Genomic DNA, 18,031 nt, shown 5'->3' on the forward strand with positions numbered 1-18,031 from the left:
AACTTCAAGACAACTGCGTTTCCCGCCGGAAGCGTGAGACTTGCTACTCTGCACCCGACGCCCCCGGTTCGACTTGTGGAGAAACAACACTTCAGGGAGGACTCCCCGGCGACTCCGAGACTGTGAGTAACCAGAGTTGCCCCCCCTGAGCCCCCACAGCGACGCCTGCAGAGGGAATCCCGAGGCCCCCCCTGACCGCGTCTGCCTGACTCCCAGATCCCGACGCCTGGTAAAGACTCTGCACCCGCAGCCCCAAGGACCTGAAAGATCGGAACTCCAGTGCAGGAGTGACCCCCAGGAGGCCCTCTCCCTTGCCCAGGTGGTGGCTACCCCGAGGAGCCCCCCCCTTGCCTGCCTGCATCGCTGAAGAGACCCCTTGGTCTCCCATTGATTCCAATTGAAAACCTGACGTGTGTTTGCACACTGCACCCGGCCGCCCCCGTGCTGCTGAGGGTGTACTTTCTGTGCTAACTTGTGTCCCCCCCCCGGTGCCCTACAAAACCCCCCTGGTCTGCCCTCCGAAGACGCGGGTACTTACCTGCTGGTAGACTGGAACCGGGGCACCCCCTTCTCCATTGAAGCCTATGCGTTTTGGGCACCACTTTGAACTCTGCACCTGACCGGCCCTGAGCTGCTGGTGTGGTAACTTTGGGGTTGCTCTGAACCCCCAACGGTGGGCTACCTTGGACCCAAACTTGAACCCCGTAGGTGGTTTACTTACCTACAAAAACTAACAAATACTTACCTCACCCAGGAACTGTTTTAAAATAGCTATATGTGTTTTATTTGAAAAGTATATATACTATTGTGATTATTCAAAGTTCCTAAAGTACTTACCTGCAATACCTTTCAGTCAAAGTATTACATGTAAAATTTGAACCTGTGGTTCTTAAAATAAACTAAGAAAATATATTTTTCTATACAAAAACCTATTGGCCTGGAATTGTCTCGGAGTGTGTGTTCCTCATTTATTGCTTGTGTATGTACAACAAATGCTTGACACTACTCCTTTGATAAGCCTACTGCTCGACCACACTACCACAAAATAGAGCATTAGTATTATCTCTTTTTGCCACTATCTTACCTCTAAGGGGAACCCTTGGACTCTGTGCATACTATTCCTTACTTTGAAATAGTGCATACAGAGCCAACTTCCTACAGCAATGTTTTTATTTGTGTAACCACATTTTATGACTTAAGGACACAGTTCAGTATTAAAAGATATATTTTAGCATACATTTTACCGAGTGTTCTTTGACGAGCGGTATGCTGTACTTATCATATAGCAATGTGATCTTTTTACTGCTCTGCTTACTGCTCTGATTCAAGCATATTAATCTATAAAAGTTCCAATACTGGAAAATGAGTTACTTACCTGTGACTGCAGTTCTTCAGTATTGGAACATCACTTGCGAGAACTCGTGTCATCTCTGAAGAGTAATGGAGGACAGATTGTTTAAGAGGCTGTTCTGCTTTCCTGCTCTTATCTCATAACCGAGTTTACAGAACCTGTCTGGAATTCTCTTCTGAGTTTAAAGAAGACATTTATTGTTATTATTACTTCACCACAAGGTTCCTGAGAGACAAAATTAGACGATTGGAAGCACACGTTCAAAAGTAGTCGCAGCAATGAAAGCAAATTATATGAAAGTACTTCTCAGTTGCAATGTACACAGCAAATACATGTGATTATATTATAGCATAGCTTCAAAGCAAAGCATAAAAGTCAAAATTGCATCACCGTAGGGCCTATAACTCAGCTTCATCTTTCTGGGACCTGCAGGTTGTTGACTCCGGTTCAACTGCGAGAAAGAGATTTTCTACACAAACGGGGGACAGGCAACTGACGTCTCCGTTCCTGTCTGAAGTCAAGATAGTAACTAACTAACTCTGCTGTTGTCCAGAGCCATCCTTCCAAAAACGTGCCCCCTCCTCTCAGACTCGGGAAAGGAAGGCAAGCCTTTGTAGACTGGCCAGATCTCCTAGACCCCTCCTCTTCCCAAGGCTGAGCAGAAAGGAAAGCACCAAATGTACTCTCTCTTATCAGCTATAGTCTGGTGTGAAAAACACAGCTTGGTCTATCATGTGGAAAAACACAGCTTGGAAAAACACAGCTCATCGGCAATGTCTCAACTGCAATGTCCAACTCCATGTTAAAGCCAATAGGCAGCTAATCTAAATATCAAATGTAATGTCTAATGCCATGTCAAAGCCAATAGGCAGCTAAACTGAATACAGAATGTAATGTCTAATGCCATGTCAAAGCCAATAGGCAGCTAAACTGAATACAGAATGTAATGGCAAACTCCATGTTAAAGCCAATAGGCAGCTAAACTGAATACAGAATGTAATGGCTAATGCCATGTCTAAGCCAATAGGCAGCTAAACTGAACACAACATGTAATGTGCTACTGATGAACATTGAGCAACTAATATGCGCAGTGGTGAAACACAAAGTCATTGGTCAAACACAATTAATAGCATCACAGAGGCTGATATGTGTGGCCCGTAAAAGACTGTTAGGCTTGTCGTCATGGCGAATTTCTTTTGCTGGAAATAATAAACACAGTTTAGAATGTTCCAGGAAGTGTTTTCTTTTTGTTCTTGCAAACCCACTTGATGTGTTTGAGCAAGTATTATATCCTCCACTTCGAGATTAGACCTATGCATAAATATTTTCAGGTTTTAAATTTCTACATCTCCTCCTTACCCATTTTTGGCACTCTGATTTTGATGTTTTGCCTCAAGACGTTTTTCCAGGTCTTCTAAGCGCACCTGTAACAAAAAATGTTGGTCCTTTAGTGTTAAAATATCTGCCTGGTTCTCAACGAACCTTTAGAACGTTTGGGTGGACTCCTTCACTTTGCTGTGCATGCCCTCCCAGAAAGCATCTTGTGTGCAGCACCTTCTCTGTTCGCCAGTTCACAGAGGCTGCCATTTTTTTTATTTGCATCAGGACCATCCACGAAGCTGTTGGCCAGGTGCTTAAAGAACTCTTCAGCCTTTACTTGCTTTTCCTAATGCTCCAGATCCGTCTGGAGAAGCAGCAAACACAGGTGCCCCCAGGTGGGCGAGAGGGACATACTTCTCACCTCCCCAACACCCCTTCTCCCCCATCTTGCAATTTAATGGGTAATTTGATTCTGAGTTTTACCACAGCACCTGAAAAAGCTCTGCCACTGATGGTGGTATGGTAGAATCTAGGTACAGAGAGCAAACAAGCATTTTCAAATACGAAACATCGCCAAGGCTCATTAAACGTACAACCTCTAAGCGTTTGGGCATGGAACATAGAACAATTTTTGAATCAGGCTGAGAGACATAAACATGATTATTTGCCTTACAGAAGGCCAACACAGTTTGGGTAAAGCAGACGATATTGTATAAAATTATCAATTTTGGTCATTCTGCAGCTTTCTGGACAGGGTGAAGCTTGTTTATTGCTTTAGCATGCAAGGACAGGAAAGGACATTTGAGTGATCCATCCTGGCAGAAATAAAAGCATTTAAGACCTGACTCCTCTGTGGAACAGTACATAGATTAATCGTTTTTAAGTTTTGTAATTGAAGAACAGATGTTCACTACTGAATTGATTTGGTCTTCCACAGATATAAACATATGACACCATAATTTCAGATTTCTAAAACAATAAACCGAAGTAGTTTTCATTGAAAATAACACACTTTCACTGTTGAATTGATATGATCAAACACTGTGCAAAACATATCAAACCATACTCTGTGATTTCTGACACAAAGAACTGGAGTAAGTTTCAGACTCCGAGAAGACAGTGAGAAAGTAAGATTCCAGACTATTAGAGAATGAAAAGTGGATAGTAGTTCTGTTTTCTTCCATTTTTCCATTTATTTTAAGTTGATTAAGTGACAAGTGACATCAGTACTTTGACACTTAGCAAGAAATTGTGCATATTTTTTGCTCTCCTGGTTGGGTCAACATCAGCCTTGAAGTATCATCGACAGTGATAAACCCATCTGACTCGATCAGGTAGGCCAAAGGTACCATATATTGATTAAAGAGCAGAGGGGATCACGTTGAACCCTGTGACGTTCCATAGGTTGGTGTCTTGACTTAATACTGATAAGAGTCCATTGAAACCCAGAATAAATTGTGCCCTTCATACAAAACTATCCAACTGATCTAACCTAGCAGCTATTGATCATTATCGGTATCAAAGGCTACAGAGAGATCCAGCAGAATCAAAGTGGTGGACACATCCTGGTCAGCCAAGTGACATAGGTTATCCAACCATTTTCTGTTAGAAAAGTATTAGGATAACTTACCTTTCTGATAATCTGATTGAGAAACTGTCACCCTGTCAGTGTCAGTGTTGATAACAATAAGTACCTGGGATTAATATGAAAAATAAACAAGCAAGACTACTAAGTAGACAGCCAAACTCTCTTCAGGTATGAGCCTCACATCCAGTGAAACCTCTTCTCACAGTTTATGTGGCAGTGTTCTGCAAATGATAGTTAGTACTCTGGTTTAATATGTTTTATCCCTCTGATACAATCATTGTACTCAATTTACCATGCTTTTAAATTTGGACATCCAGTCCAGGCCCCCAGTAACTGAGCCTGATTCTTTCCTTGTTTCCCCCCAGTGCCCTGGTGCAACTTGTGAACCAAACCAATGATATTCTCCTTGAGCGGTGACAGAGACACACACTGCATTCCACTGAATAGCCTCCTATCCCTCACTTACAATTCATCTTTGCCACATGAAAAACGTGTTAACTCCAGACTGCTATTACCCTTCCAACCCTCCTTCAAATATCTACATACTGATTGTAAAATAAAAAGTTTCGCAGATTCTCAATCTAGTTTTCTTTTTGTGGTATGTACTTTGCTTCAAAACTGAATTGCTTTTAAACCACTATCCATCTGCTGATATGTATTCCAAGGAACAACATTACTGCCTCTTTTTTTCTGGACTTACCACCCTAACAGTATTTCTTCCCAGATTCTCTTTTTGTACTGTTGCCATTCCCTGATATTTTATGCCCTACATATTTGTTTTCGTCAATAGCGGATTTGCACTTATCTAGAGTAAGGTTTAGGCCTTTCACTCTGAATTTTGTAGAGCTAGATAAACCTTCTGAAAATGCCTGATTTGTCTCACCATAGATTAAAATGTCACTCTGATAGCATTTGATACATATTTTCAGTCATTTTTTGAAACGCCGATGCAGCATATGCAAGACCAAAAGACATTCTTAAAACCTGTATTTCCTAATAGGTGATAAATGTGGTAAGATCTTTCGACCTCTTAAGTAGTCTAATTTTTCCAGTGTATTAGGCAGCAGAAAATGATCCACAGCAACACATTCAAAATCAGTGCACAAACTGATTTCCCTATGGTCATGTGTGCTATACCCATAGGGGCCATCCATTCAGTTCCTTCCACTGGTTCAGTCATCCCATTATTCTGAAGCCTTCCGAGTTCAGTTAACTGCTTATTTAAAGCTAATGGAATGTTTCTCACCTTGCTCGCTAGAGTCACAGAACCCGGTTTCAATTTGATCTGGCACATCTGTCTGAACATCCCAATTTCTTTTCATAATCTGCTGGGATTTCGAAACTAATTTATCTCCATATTTTTGACTTCTATTTATTCCACGCATTTCCCTTGGTGAACATTAGTTTTATTAACATTTGTAGTGACTCCTACAACAGACTGAAGAATCGGCATTAAGGTCACAATCTCTAGCATTCTTTAATGGGCCAACTCAACACGCTATCCACTTTTATGAGAAAATATGTTTTCCCTTTTCCTAACTAGCTTCTAAAATCAATCTAAGAATCAAAATAGTCTCTCAGTTTGATAGTTCTTCCCCCATACCAACATGAATTCCCATCAGGCTTCTCCACCTGAAAAAATCTTTAAAGCTGCACGCATAAAACGGAGCTCATATCAGTGTCAGCCATGAGGCAGAATCAGTTATCCTTTTAGCACTGCTTTTGATAAATCTTTGGGGTACTTCGTAGAGTTACTCTTAGTCACTTGCAAAATATCATCTTTGCAAGTTTCACTTACAACATTTTCACATTGTTAACTTTGGCTACACTTTTTATGACCCTGAAATATTTAGCAAAATGTCTTTATATTACAGTTTTTACTTGTTACTTTTTATAGCCAGTCAGTTCTTAAGTTGAGCGTGTTCTGTACTTAACCACACATGAAGCAGTGCCACTTAAACATAAAAGTCCTCTTACATTTTTTACCCTCACTTCCTTTGCCTTCATCTTGAAACTTTGAACAGAAGGTTTTAAATCTTCATGTCCTGTACTCAAGCTGAGTGGCCCATTTGCTCAGTTATCCATGCTACCTCACTCAAAGATGGGGCATCTTTTCACCAAACATCCTCTCTTACTTTGTCCAACCTGCATTTCAGCATACACTGGACTCTAATCAGCTTATTCTGGAGTCACTCCAAACTTGCAAAAAATGTGTTTTTTCTAATAGCTCTGAATTGTTCTTCTGAACTTTTAACCTCACTGTCTGTGCTCACATTCCAAAATGATGTCACTGTAAAGCAGAGATGTTTTTAGTTAAATTACGAAGAAACACTTCACTCTCCACAGCTCATTCTCATTTATGTCTTTAGTTTTTTCTGTTTCAGGCAAATTCTCGAAGATGCCCAGCCCTTATGCTTCTAGTACTGTGGAGAGAATTTTTCTCATTCACAAGATTTTTATCACAGACTTTGCCAAAGTGACCAATTTTTTTTTTCACGTCACCCATTTTACTCCTGGTGAAGCTAATAAAAATGGTGTAGAAGTTTTGCATGTTTAGTATTAACGGTTGCAAAATAGGTCACAGAAAAAAGAAAAGATGATGTGATGCAAATTTATAAAGCGCATAGCTACCCGAAGAATTCCCAGCGCTTAGTGAGTGCAAGCAGGCGTGCGCGTTAAGAGACTGGCCCTGGCTCAATTAATGGGGATATAGGCAGCTTTTAAACATTTTTCTGCACCTTAGCTCATTCTTTTCATTTCTCAACTTCTGAGGCATTGACTTTCACAGCTTTGGCATCAGATGAGAGAAGGAGAAAAGACAAACCCTTAAACAGAAAAGACATCCGGAGGTCACACCATTACCCTCACTAATACACAAGCTGCGACTTAAACCTCTTTTACAGCAGTATCCAACAAAATATCTGAGTTTTGACTTATAGAATATGAATAAAGTTCCGCTGTACCTAGGCTATTTTAAATAACAATTAAGGGAGTCAGTGTGATCTGACTAGGAAATTGCCAACACTCAATGGTGAAACTCCACTTCGGTTCTCCTTCTTGGAGGCAAATGCTAAACTTCAGAATTTCTTTTCAGTTTTGCCTGATAAAAGTGGTTGAGTGGATGAAAAGCAGTTGCCTGAAACTGAATTTTGCTAAAACAGAAGTACTGTTTTTTTCGCTGCTCTCCTTCAGTTTGGTCCAAAGCTTGGTGGCCATTGAAATTCAGTCCGCCTCTTATTCCTGTGAAGGAGGTTTGGAATCTGGGCGTCAGATTTGATAAGGAGCTGTCTTTTACTCTGTAGTTGAAATCAGTTTCAGATGTCTGTTTTGCCTTTCTAAAAACTATACAAAAATTCTTAAAGCTAGTTCCTAAATGCACGAGGAAGAACATAGTTGATTATTTTATTACCACACGACTCGATTATGCCAACATTCTTTATCTGGGTATTCAAGAAAATCTTCTGAATTAGTTACAGCTGATAAAATATCCAGCGGCTAGAATCTTGTTAGGAATTTCCAGGCAGGAATTTGTCTCAGAACATCTCAGACATTTAGACTTTCTCCCAGCATGATCGCATATTCATGTTAAATGTCTTCTTATCACTTTTATAGCTGTCCAAAGCAGCAATCCTCATTATCTAAGAGACAGAATCCACAGGTTCTATTCCACCAGGTCTCCCGGTCCAAAAACTAGTTTCTACTCAGGCCTGAAAAAATCATAAAAATGTTACTAGACCTGCAGGTCGAGTAGCTTGAATAATCTACTCGACCTAACTGTAATGTGCTTGACCTGGAAATGGGTCTCAAATCGTGTGATCCTAGGCCAATATTGTATTTTACAGTCCCCTTTTTCTTCATTCTCACATGTGAGTGCACCTTCAAATATGTGAGTTCAGCATTCCTGCTGTTAAAAAAAAATCCTCTTTTGTTTGATTAAATACACTAAGCGTTTGCTCCATGTATAATAAATCTAGCCCACATATAGGGTACACGTGATCCATGTATGACTTGCCTCTTAGTTTACTAATAGCGTTGCCATCAGGGCAGGAGTGTTTCTCAGTTTATGTTTGAGCACTCACTTTTAATAAATATATTACTTAAGCATGATGTGGTAGCGCACTGTCATTTAGAGACAGTAAATTTCCAAGAAATGTCAAAAACCTTCCCACTAACTTGCAGCTTTTAGATAAAACTATATAGTGTATGTTAACAAAAATCTGGTTTCCGAAAACATTTATCATTTGCACATCACCAAGTAAAGTGTTCGGATTTTTTTTTCATCCTATTAAAATGTTTTTTTCATCCCACAGAAGTACAAAAAATGGTCTTTCACAGCTACTGAAATATATTTTGAAATTTTTGTAAAGTTGACTTAGTTATATAAATGTTGTGTGTTAGGAAAACCTGATACCAAAAGCCTTTCATTTCACATAGGTCAGACAGTTCACCTTACAGAATCCTGGAACACTGCAGTCGCAAGGAAAAGTATTTGCATTGCAAGAAGACTGACTTTTGACCTCTGTCTCTGAACACAGAACAAATGTGTCAAAAATTAGATTTAAAGGCATCTTAATTGCTAATTCTGTTTCTGACTGAACAAAACAGCTGTTCTTTGTCCACTCACCAGAAGGGGCGTGTAGGATCTAAAAATAGCTCGCCCTCATAAAATAAAACTCGCCATAGCAAGTGGTCGAGTAGATTTTTTGAGCCATGCTATTGGCAACCCCGAGAATCCATTTGGCTCATTTACATGGCTGATTGTTTTCCTTTTTAGCCTCACTGCTGTGGAATGCTTTGGCATTGAAATATTTGTGAATCACCGAACAGTAATTTTTTAAGAAACTTAAAACCTGGTTGGTTCAGTCAGTTTACTTGGTCCTGGCTAAGAGTCCTCCTTCAGCTCTGGTAGTGCCATGACATCTGTCATGCTGCTTTATAAATACTTATTTCATTCATTTAATAATGAATGTAATCTACATGTTGTATAATTAGCAACAATGTCCTTGTTATCTTCGTTTATTGGTTTGTTTATATACAACTGTGTAAGTTTGAGTGACATTGATACTCAAGACAATGGCTGGCACATCATGCAAATGCAATGATGCATTGTACAAAGGGCACCCTCAGTAGCACTCTGGCCCTGCCTGGAGATGATTTGTGTTAATAGCTTTTCTGAATCTTACCAGAGCTTTGAGGACAGAGGGAAGAAAAAGAAACACTGGTCAATAGAATACAATGTTGACTCACAAACTGCTACAAAGACAGTCCGATGGTGGAGAAAACATTTGAGGAAATGAGGAAATAAAATGCATTGGTTGGAGAAGATTTGTTGGCAGTGGTTCTTTGTAGGATGTCTGGAAATGGCGCAGATACCCACTCATTTCCACTGTGTAGAAAGGCGTCCACAAGAGGTTCTGGAGGAAGATATGGAAAAGTGTCACCACAGCCACAACCAGCTTAGGGAACCTGGTCCGCCATCTTCATCTTTGCATTCTACAGAACAAAGATAATTTATAATGCAGTATTGTAGCCCATTGCTGAGAGATATAATGCTTCTTAAAGTCCCTCCTCCCAAGCTATATGCCCAAGTGGCAGGCATGTGCTTATTACAAGGGAGAGGGACTTTAACAGCCTCAGCCAGAGTGGCTATACTGCTTTTGGAGCATCCTACCCCTCTAGTGTGGAATGTCTCCACTGTCCTCAATTAAACTACTTCATTCCAGTGTTGTAATAGAATGTAGAACTCTAAGCATAACATTCTGAGATTCTTCATGTAGATGATGGGAGAAGATATGTAAAATATCCCAATCCTAAAACTGTTTTATGCCCTGAGAAGACAGCAATGGATGTGAAAGAGTTTAATGTCAAAACACATCACTGAGATGGCAGTATGATCTGTAGATTTTGAGTATCAGTTTAACACCATGCATTGTCAAGAGAATGGACACTAACCTTTATTTGTGAAAGGGAATGGTGACTCATCCCCTTCAGCAAATGAAAAAGATTGCCTTATTTTTAGCTGGGGACTGCAGGAATGTCTGCTTCTGTTCTTCGTGGTCACTTACATGCCAAGCATCCAGGGTGTCGGACAACAACAAAGGGTGCTTTGTGGTTCAGGCACAGCTAGTGTTTCTCTATTTATTATGCTCTGTGTTTCCACCACACAGAATGCATCGTTTCTGTAGGTTCCTTGCTTGAAATCTGGCTCTTCCCATACTGTCTACTGACTCTCTTACTCCCAGCTGCCAAGCAAGAGGTGAGAGGCAGACGGATGTAACGGACTGGAAGGGAGGTGACAAGCATCATGAGAACCAAACTCCAAGAACACATTGAGATTTTGGTCCTGCCACACAACAGTTTATGCACTGGCTCTACATTTAAAGAAGAAGCCTACTTTAAGAAGCTCTGTCCTAAGCCCAAGTCTCATATTTTAACATTTCTTCTTTTCCTTAGGTTTGTAAAAATGCAAGACCGTGTCCTGCACCACCTTGTGCCAGCATGGGATCACACTATGGGAACCTTCAGCCAACTAAAGGTGCGTATGAACTAAACCTTCTTTTAAAAGGCATGGAAGACCACTAGTAGGAAAATGGGAATAGGTACACATGGCTAAGGATACGCCTGGTGAGCCCTCCTTACAAGAGGCTCATAATTCCTGATGCTTCCAGCAGCCTGGTAAGCAGCCCGCTGCAAAATGATGCTGTCTTCAGAGTTACATCTACCTCTCAGGGTTCTCTGGAAGACAGTGAAGAATAAAAAATTGCCTAGCTTTCATAACAGAAAGTTTAAATTCTATTAAGGACTCATAGGGGAGGATTCTGCTTTTGCTTTCTACACTTTATTAACAGCAGCCACTTCATTGCCTTAAACAGAAACCCGCATTTCCCATGAAACACTGGGAACTGGTAAAAACAAACAGACAATGCAATGAGCAGTCCATGAAAATCCAGTCAGATGAGTTTCTGCACCATAGCCCTTTGCTTCTGTTCTTGGTGTCTCTTCCGTCACGCGAGTCACGCCATAGCCCTTTCCTTACAAGTCTTGTTTCCCAGTTTTCGTATCAGGAAAAAGAAGAAATTACCAAGAGAATTCCAGCAGACAAGGCAATACAAAGTAAGGTTATGTATCATATGTATCCGTTTAATGAACACAAACTCACAATAGTCATGAGTACCGAGAAACATAGCTCAATACTTAGTAGCTAAGGGGAGGGCCTTCTTGATCAGTAATCCGTGGGTGGGATAATCTTCGCCTCCAAGTCCTCAATAGAATTGAAACTTTCGGTTACAATAGCTAGGAAATTTCTCATTCTATGTCAGGAGCGGACAGGAGGATTATGCTAGTTAAAAGCTTACTCACCACCAGATGAGCCATATACTGGCTTGAAATAGAACCTTTAAAAAGTAGAATTTGAAGACCAATCAGCCGCATTCATAGTATCTTTCAGGCGGGCACCCACACTGAATGCCTTTTGAGGCCATTGCACCACGAGTTGAATGTGCACCAAAGATCTTGAGTTCTACTCCAGCTTGCTGCATAACCCACCATACCCAGGCAATAGCTGGGGAAGACACTGTCTTGTGCGTTTTCCCGAGATGGATCAGAAGCTGCCTCTCTCTCAGAGGCCGGACGTCCACGGACATCTCCTCATAGGCTCTAAGATACTGAACTGCACATAGATTAGGAAAGTTCGGAAACACTGGGTATTCTATGACCCTAGTATTTGATTTAGTAAGTCTGCATATTGTAAATGACAACCCAAGGGTAAAATATCTACTTCAGATCCTTCTGTTCCACACTCACTAGGAAATTCAGAACTTCAACGATGTCTGCACCCATGGGGTCACAAACCCCTCGCACACACCAACGCCACCATCCCTTCCAACCAGACCTATATTGCTTGATGGTACCTTTGTACCATGCCTTTGACAAGAGGTCCTCGGCCTGTGTCGATGCTCCCAGGAGCAACAATCGACCCCTGTAATCTGCCAACCATCAGGTGGAGGGACCCCTTCATCACCATCTGATGGGGGATCTGATCGGGGTTGAGAAGCAGTGCTGGAAATAGGGAGAGATGAATTGGAAAGTCCCTAGAAAGTTCCAGAAGAACTGGAAACCAAACTTGAGACTTCAAAGTTGAGGTGATCAAAACGACCTTGGCCTGTTGGTGCCTGCTCTGTACCGACAGCCTGGTTGTCTTTGCGAACAGGGGAAACGCATACCCTTTCTCTGGCTCGCAATCCTGCATAAATGCATCTGTGGCCGCGGCCAGAGGATCCGGTCTCCAACTGAGACCCTGGGAAGTTGATGATCCAATCTGGAGGCAAACATGTCCACCGAGAAAGGCCCCCACTGATTCTGAAGACTGCAAAAACCTCTGGGTTGGAGTTTCCAAGACTGGAATCCCGCAAGTGACAGGATTGCCAGTCCACCACCTGGTTCTCCTGACCAGGAAGGTATTCCACCATGACCAATATCGGATGGACCAAGCAGAATTGGCAGAAGTTGGTCGCCCCCCAGATGATTGATATACCTGACTGCTGAGAACAACACAAGATTGGATCTTGGCCCTGGTTAAACATTTGACCGCAAAGGACCCCGCAAGGAGTTCCAGACAGTTGATGTGTAATTTCTGTTCTTGAGGAGCCACAACTCCCCTGTGGATAAATTTCCACACCGAGCGTCACAGCCTGACCTGCTATAGTTTGAGTCTATAACGAGGTCTGGAGCAGAACCAAAAATCCCCCTCCCGCTCCAAGATCCATGTGGGAGAGCCGCCAGTGAATCTCCTTCCGTGCGTTGTTAGAAAGGATGAAGGATTGGGAGCGAGTCCTTGTCTGAGGTGTGCCACTTTCAGTCTATGACGAACCACAGAAAAGTTGCCCTTTGGGACGGTACCAAGAGGGACTTATTGTTATTCACAACAAACACCAGGCTTACCAGCAGGTTGACTGCCATCTGTAGTTACAGCTGTCAGAGGTCTTGCCAGGAGGAGCATATCATCGAGGTAGATCATGAGACGGATTCCCTGTGCTCGAAGGTACTCCACGACTAGTCTGAGCACCTTTGTGAAGCGCCACAGAGCAGAGGAAAGGCCGAAGGAGCAGTTGCGAGTGAAAGATTTGTATTTTCCAGATGAACTGGATGAACCTCCTGTGAGGTGGGAAAATCGGTATGGCCATGGTAAGTATCCTTCAGATCGAGGTGGGCCATCCAGTCTGCAGGACGGATCACGTCTCGAAGGAGGTGGATGCCCTCCATTTTGAAGTGGCAATACACTAGCCACTCCTTAAACTCGTGCATATCTATTACTTGTCTCCTTCCCCAGTCTGTCTTGTTTACTAAAAGGAGGCTGCTTATGAATCCATGAGGATGGTAGGGCATGTGGCACTTTTTGCCAGAAGCAAAACCACCTTTGGATCCAACAGTCCCACTTCCATTTGGGAGAACTGGAGTGGTCTCGGTAGGGCCACCTACTTTGGGAAACCACAAAACTCTAACTTGAAACCCCTGAACTGTCTCCAGGACCCATACATCACTTGTGATTGACTCCAAGACATGAAAAAAAATCGCCAGACAGCGCCCTACTTTTATGGGGGAATAAAGGTGAGCACTCATCGTAATTGGGGGTAACATCTAATCCCTTGCGTCCTCGACCTCTGAAGCACTTGCCACGGATTTGATCGAAGTTTGCAAAATGGGCCAGGTCTTGATACTGGCCGCGTCTGGCGTCTTGTCCTTTAGGAGGATACTGGGGGACGGACTGGTCGAATGAGCGGCCCCTGCCTCGACCAGCCCTGCGGAAAATCCGAGGGGGAACAACCCCTTTTATGGAGGAGTGGACTTTGTCCAGTGATATTAAAGTGCTTATAGACATTCCTACCTCTTTGATAAAAAGTTCTCCAAAGAACCCCCCCCTTGGGCCACAGCCCCTGCTTCGGAATCCCCAAAGTCCCCAAGTTTCAGGTCCACCTTAATCAAAAAGGAACGTTGTTGTTCCATGGGCAGTGCGCAGTTAGCATTGCCCACAAAAAATGATTGTGTGCTGTGCCCAACTGGAAAGAACCTCCGGGGTTATGAGAAGCCCAAAGCCTTGGCATCCTCTGCCATGTCGAGGATTTTGGTTAAGAGGCGAAGGGTGTCCAGGAACTTATCCTGGCACATCAGCCAGGATCTGTCTGTGCCCTTTTTGGGGTCCTTAATGATTTTAGCCAGAAAAGTGGCCATTCTGGGGTCCATTTCTGGAGTCTGGGCCACCTTCCCATCTAGAGAGAGATGAGGGCAATCAGGTTTGAGGTGACTACGGGCTTCCTTCTCCAACAGCGCTTTGATTCATCCCACCACGAAGTTCACCACCTTAGTTGAAGGGGCCAACTCAGAGGACCGGAGATGGAGGATCTCCTCCGGGTCTATCATATCTGATCCATCGTCGGGGTCATTAGGGTCAGTTTTGGGAGGGGTTGAGGAGAGGCACCAAGGCCTGGACTGCCGCCTCATTGTCTGTATTACTCTGGGTATCATCATCTGTAGGGTCCGGGGAGACAGGACATGGAGACTTATTTGTGGGTTTATTTGCATCCTGGGATATGAGGAGGGGTGGTGGTGTTTGGCAAGAAACGCGTTTTGCAGATGGGCAAAGGAGTCATGATCCACCCCTCCTCATCAGGGCATTTGGCAGGAGTTGGGTCTGTATCCAAGGGCTTGTCAGGAGCAGAGGTGTCCGGGGCAATGCGACCCTGTGGAAAGGACTTTTTCTCACATGCAATTTGCTGCTGCATGGGAGTCATAGCCTCCTCTTCCACCTGATAGAGGTATCTAACTCGTAGAACCCCTCATCCCATTGGAGGAAAGTCAAGGGACTACTGTCCCTCTGAGTGTCTCCTTCAGTGTCCACAGCACTAACCCAAGGGAAGTATGCAGAGACATGCAGGGGTAGCGATTTGACATGGTAATAAGGCTGTGTCTAGCGCTAAAGAAAGCACTTTAAATGTAAGGGCAGTGCGTCTCACTGGCACTATGAGGAAGCGCTTCAACGTAAGAGCAGTGTGGGGCGTTGCACATTTGGTGCTGGGGGACCAGCGAGTTATGGGTGGGCTGGCTTGCACATTAAAAGGGATCTGAGCTCCAGAGACACCACCCCTCTGGTGCTTTAAAATTTAAGAATGGGGTGTGCTAAGCCACCAGGGAGTGTCCCCTAAGGCACTCACAGCCTAACACCAGTAATACAGACCCCTGGGGGCATACCTGTGAGCACACACTACCGACCCTTTGTCTATCAAAGGGTGTCACAGTCCCTCAGTTTCAGGCTTGAATTGCCTGTATATATCCCAAACAGAAGGTACGTACCTCTCAAGGGGCAGAAGAGAGATCAGGCAAGCGGCACATGATTCTGGACCAGGAGTTCTAAAATCCTGTGTGTCAGCCATAGACACGCTACCACAGCGTCATCTGTTGGACGGAGGACTCCACCGTACTCTGCTAGCGCCAGAAATGTCAGCCAGCACCTAGAAGACAAAAGCAGTCCTGTGGCCCTTTAATGACACACTCCGTGCTCAACACTTGGTGTCAATTGCCAAAACACTCTGTTCACGCAATATTAAAGAAAAACAGGAATCAACAGTGTACTTATCTGGGCTGCAAGCATTGAAGAAAGAGGCACTAAAGACAGAGGCAAAGGAGTATGGTGCAGACTCTGTCATCTGATTGGATGTTCATAGACTGCTTATTGCACTATGTTGTTTGTTTTTACCAATTTCCAATGTTTCATGGGAAAGGTGGTCTTCTGTTTAAGCAATGAATTGGCTGCTGTTAAGAAAGTGAAAGCTTACCTCCGGTCCTGACCTAGAATTACTGAGGGAATCAGACAGAGAATTACTGATTTCCCTGGTAGTTCCTCTTTACTCAGTAGATTCTCTGTGTTCATCCAGAAATACTCTTACACTCTGCACTTCCAGAGTTAATGGGACTCCTTGTTATCGCCAGTGATGTGGAATTAGCTCCCTTGTATCAATAATGAAACTATACGGTTCAAATTACAAGTTGCTCAAATTCCTGGTGGACCTGGTATTGGGAGTTATTAGACCCACCAGCATTACGAATAATGTGCGAAACCTTTGGATCCAAACAGTTCTGTAGTGATGCCAGCTGCACGAAGCAGCCAAACTCTTCTTGTAAAATTGCTACCAGGTATTAGAAGATACTGGTATGCTGGATATAATAAAATGTTATCTTGGGGGTATTTGTAAACTGCTTGTATGTAGAAGCCTTTTGGCCATGTAGAAGGAACACAACCTAGTAACAACACCTTGGGTTATAGACCTTTGTTTAAAAAGCCAGCATTTCAAGCATTTCGTGAAACACAGAATTCAGGTTTCAGATTGTAGGGATAGAGGTAACTAGTTTAAGATTTTTGTAGCAACTGTGGAAAATACTTTGCCTCCATCAGAGGTTGATTCTGAGGTTAGTACAGAGCAGAGAAAAGGTTTTCCAGAATGCATGTTTCTTCTGGGGTTGAGCCACAAAAAAATAGAAGCAAAACACATTGGAAAACATTTGTATTGTGCCTTCTTCAAAATCGTCTTGGATTTGAAAGTATATGTGACATGCAGTGCATGTGCAGTGCAGTCACCGACTGTATCCTAAGATGGGCATACTACTATGCCTCCAACTGCAGCCACCGATGGGGGGCTCTTGTGTTTGCTAAATTTGAAGAGGTTGAATCAGTTTGTTAGAAAAAGGCCAAGTAGACTGCATTAGAACAGTCTACCTTTGACTTGATTAACCCATTAACTACCAGTACACGGATGTCAGCTTCTTAAAAATAGAGGATTTTCTTTAGAACCTTGAGCTGAAGGAGGAAGCTTTTTGGTTCTTTCTTGAGGGGCCTGAAGTTCCAGTGACAGGTCCATCCCTAACTTTCTTAAACCGTTAACACAGGCAAAGAGATTTTGGGGGTCATTCCGACCCTGGCGGTAAATACCGCCAGGGCCGGGGTCCGCGGGAGCACCGCCAACAGGCTGGCGGTGCTCCTTTGGGCATTCTGACCGCGGCGGTACAGCCGCGGCCAGAAACGGAAAGTCGGCGGTGTACCGCCGACTTTCCGCTGCCCAGGGGAATCCTCCATGGCGGCGCAGCTTGCTGCGCCGCCATGGGGATTCCGACCCCCATACCGCCATCCTGTTCCTGGCGGTTTCGGCCGCCAGTAACAGTATGGCGGTATGGGGTGTCGTGGGGCCCCTGGGGGCCCCTGCAGTGCCCATGCCAGTGGCATGGGCACTGCAGGGGCCCCCGTAAGAGGGCCCCACTTTGAATTTCAGTGTCTGCTTAGCAGACACTGAAATGCGCGACGGGTGCTACTGCACCCGTCGCACCCCTTCCACTCCGCCGGCTCCATTCGGAGCCGGCTTCATCGTGGAAGGGTGTTTCCCACTGGGCTGGCGGGCGGCCTTTTTTGCGGTCGCCCGCCAGCCCAGTGGGAAACCCAGAATGACCGCCGCAGTCTTTTGACGGTCATCTGCATACATATAGGATCGTCTCCCATATTGATATCAAGGGGGCACATGTACAGATTGCATAGCAGTGGAGAGAGTTTAGAACACCACAATTTACAGTCCTGTTATTAGACCTAAAGTGGGGAAGTGAAACAACTAAATTCTGTAAGTAAGAAAGGACTGAATTCAGTTTAATACTTGGCCTGAGATGCCTATCTCTTTTAACGTTGTAATGAGTGACATGGTTAATGGTATCGAATACCTCAGAGAAGTCCACAGTTT

At 43.6% G+C, this 18,031-nt stretch overlaps 1 protein-coding gene across 1 annotated transcript in view; it reads left to right on the top strand.

Annotated features, from left to right (window-relative positions):
- HECTD3 (HECT domain E3 ubiquitin protein ligase 3) overlaps positions 1-18,031 on the top strand; it is a 249,983-nt gene that overhangs the window by 108,989 nt on the left and 122,963 nt on the right. The window contains exon 9 of the mRNA XM_069232820.1: positions 10,713-10,794. Coding sequence (XP_069088921.1) covers positions 10,713-10,794 — 82 coding nt within the window. The remainder of the gene's footprint in view (positions 1-10,712; positions 10,795-18,031) is intronic.

This window comes from Pleurodeles waltl, chromosome 4_2, assembly GCF_031143425.1.
Source record: "Pleurodeles waltl isolate 20211129_DDA chromosome 4_2, aPleWal1.hap1.20221129, whole genome shotgun sequence".
Classification (NCBI taxonomy): domain Eukaryota; kingdom Metazoa; phylum Chordata; class Amphibia; order Caudata; family Salamandridae; genus Pleurodeles; species Pleurodeles waltl.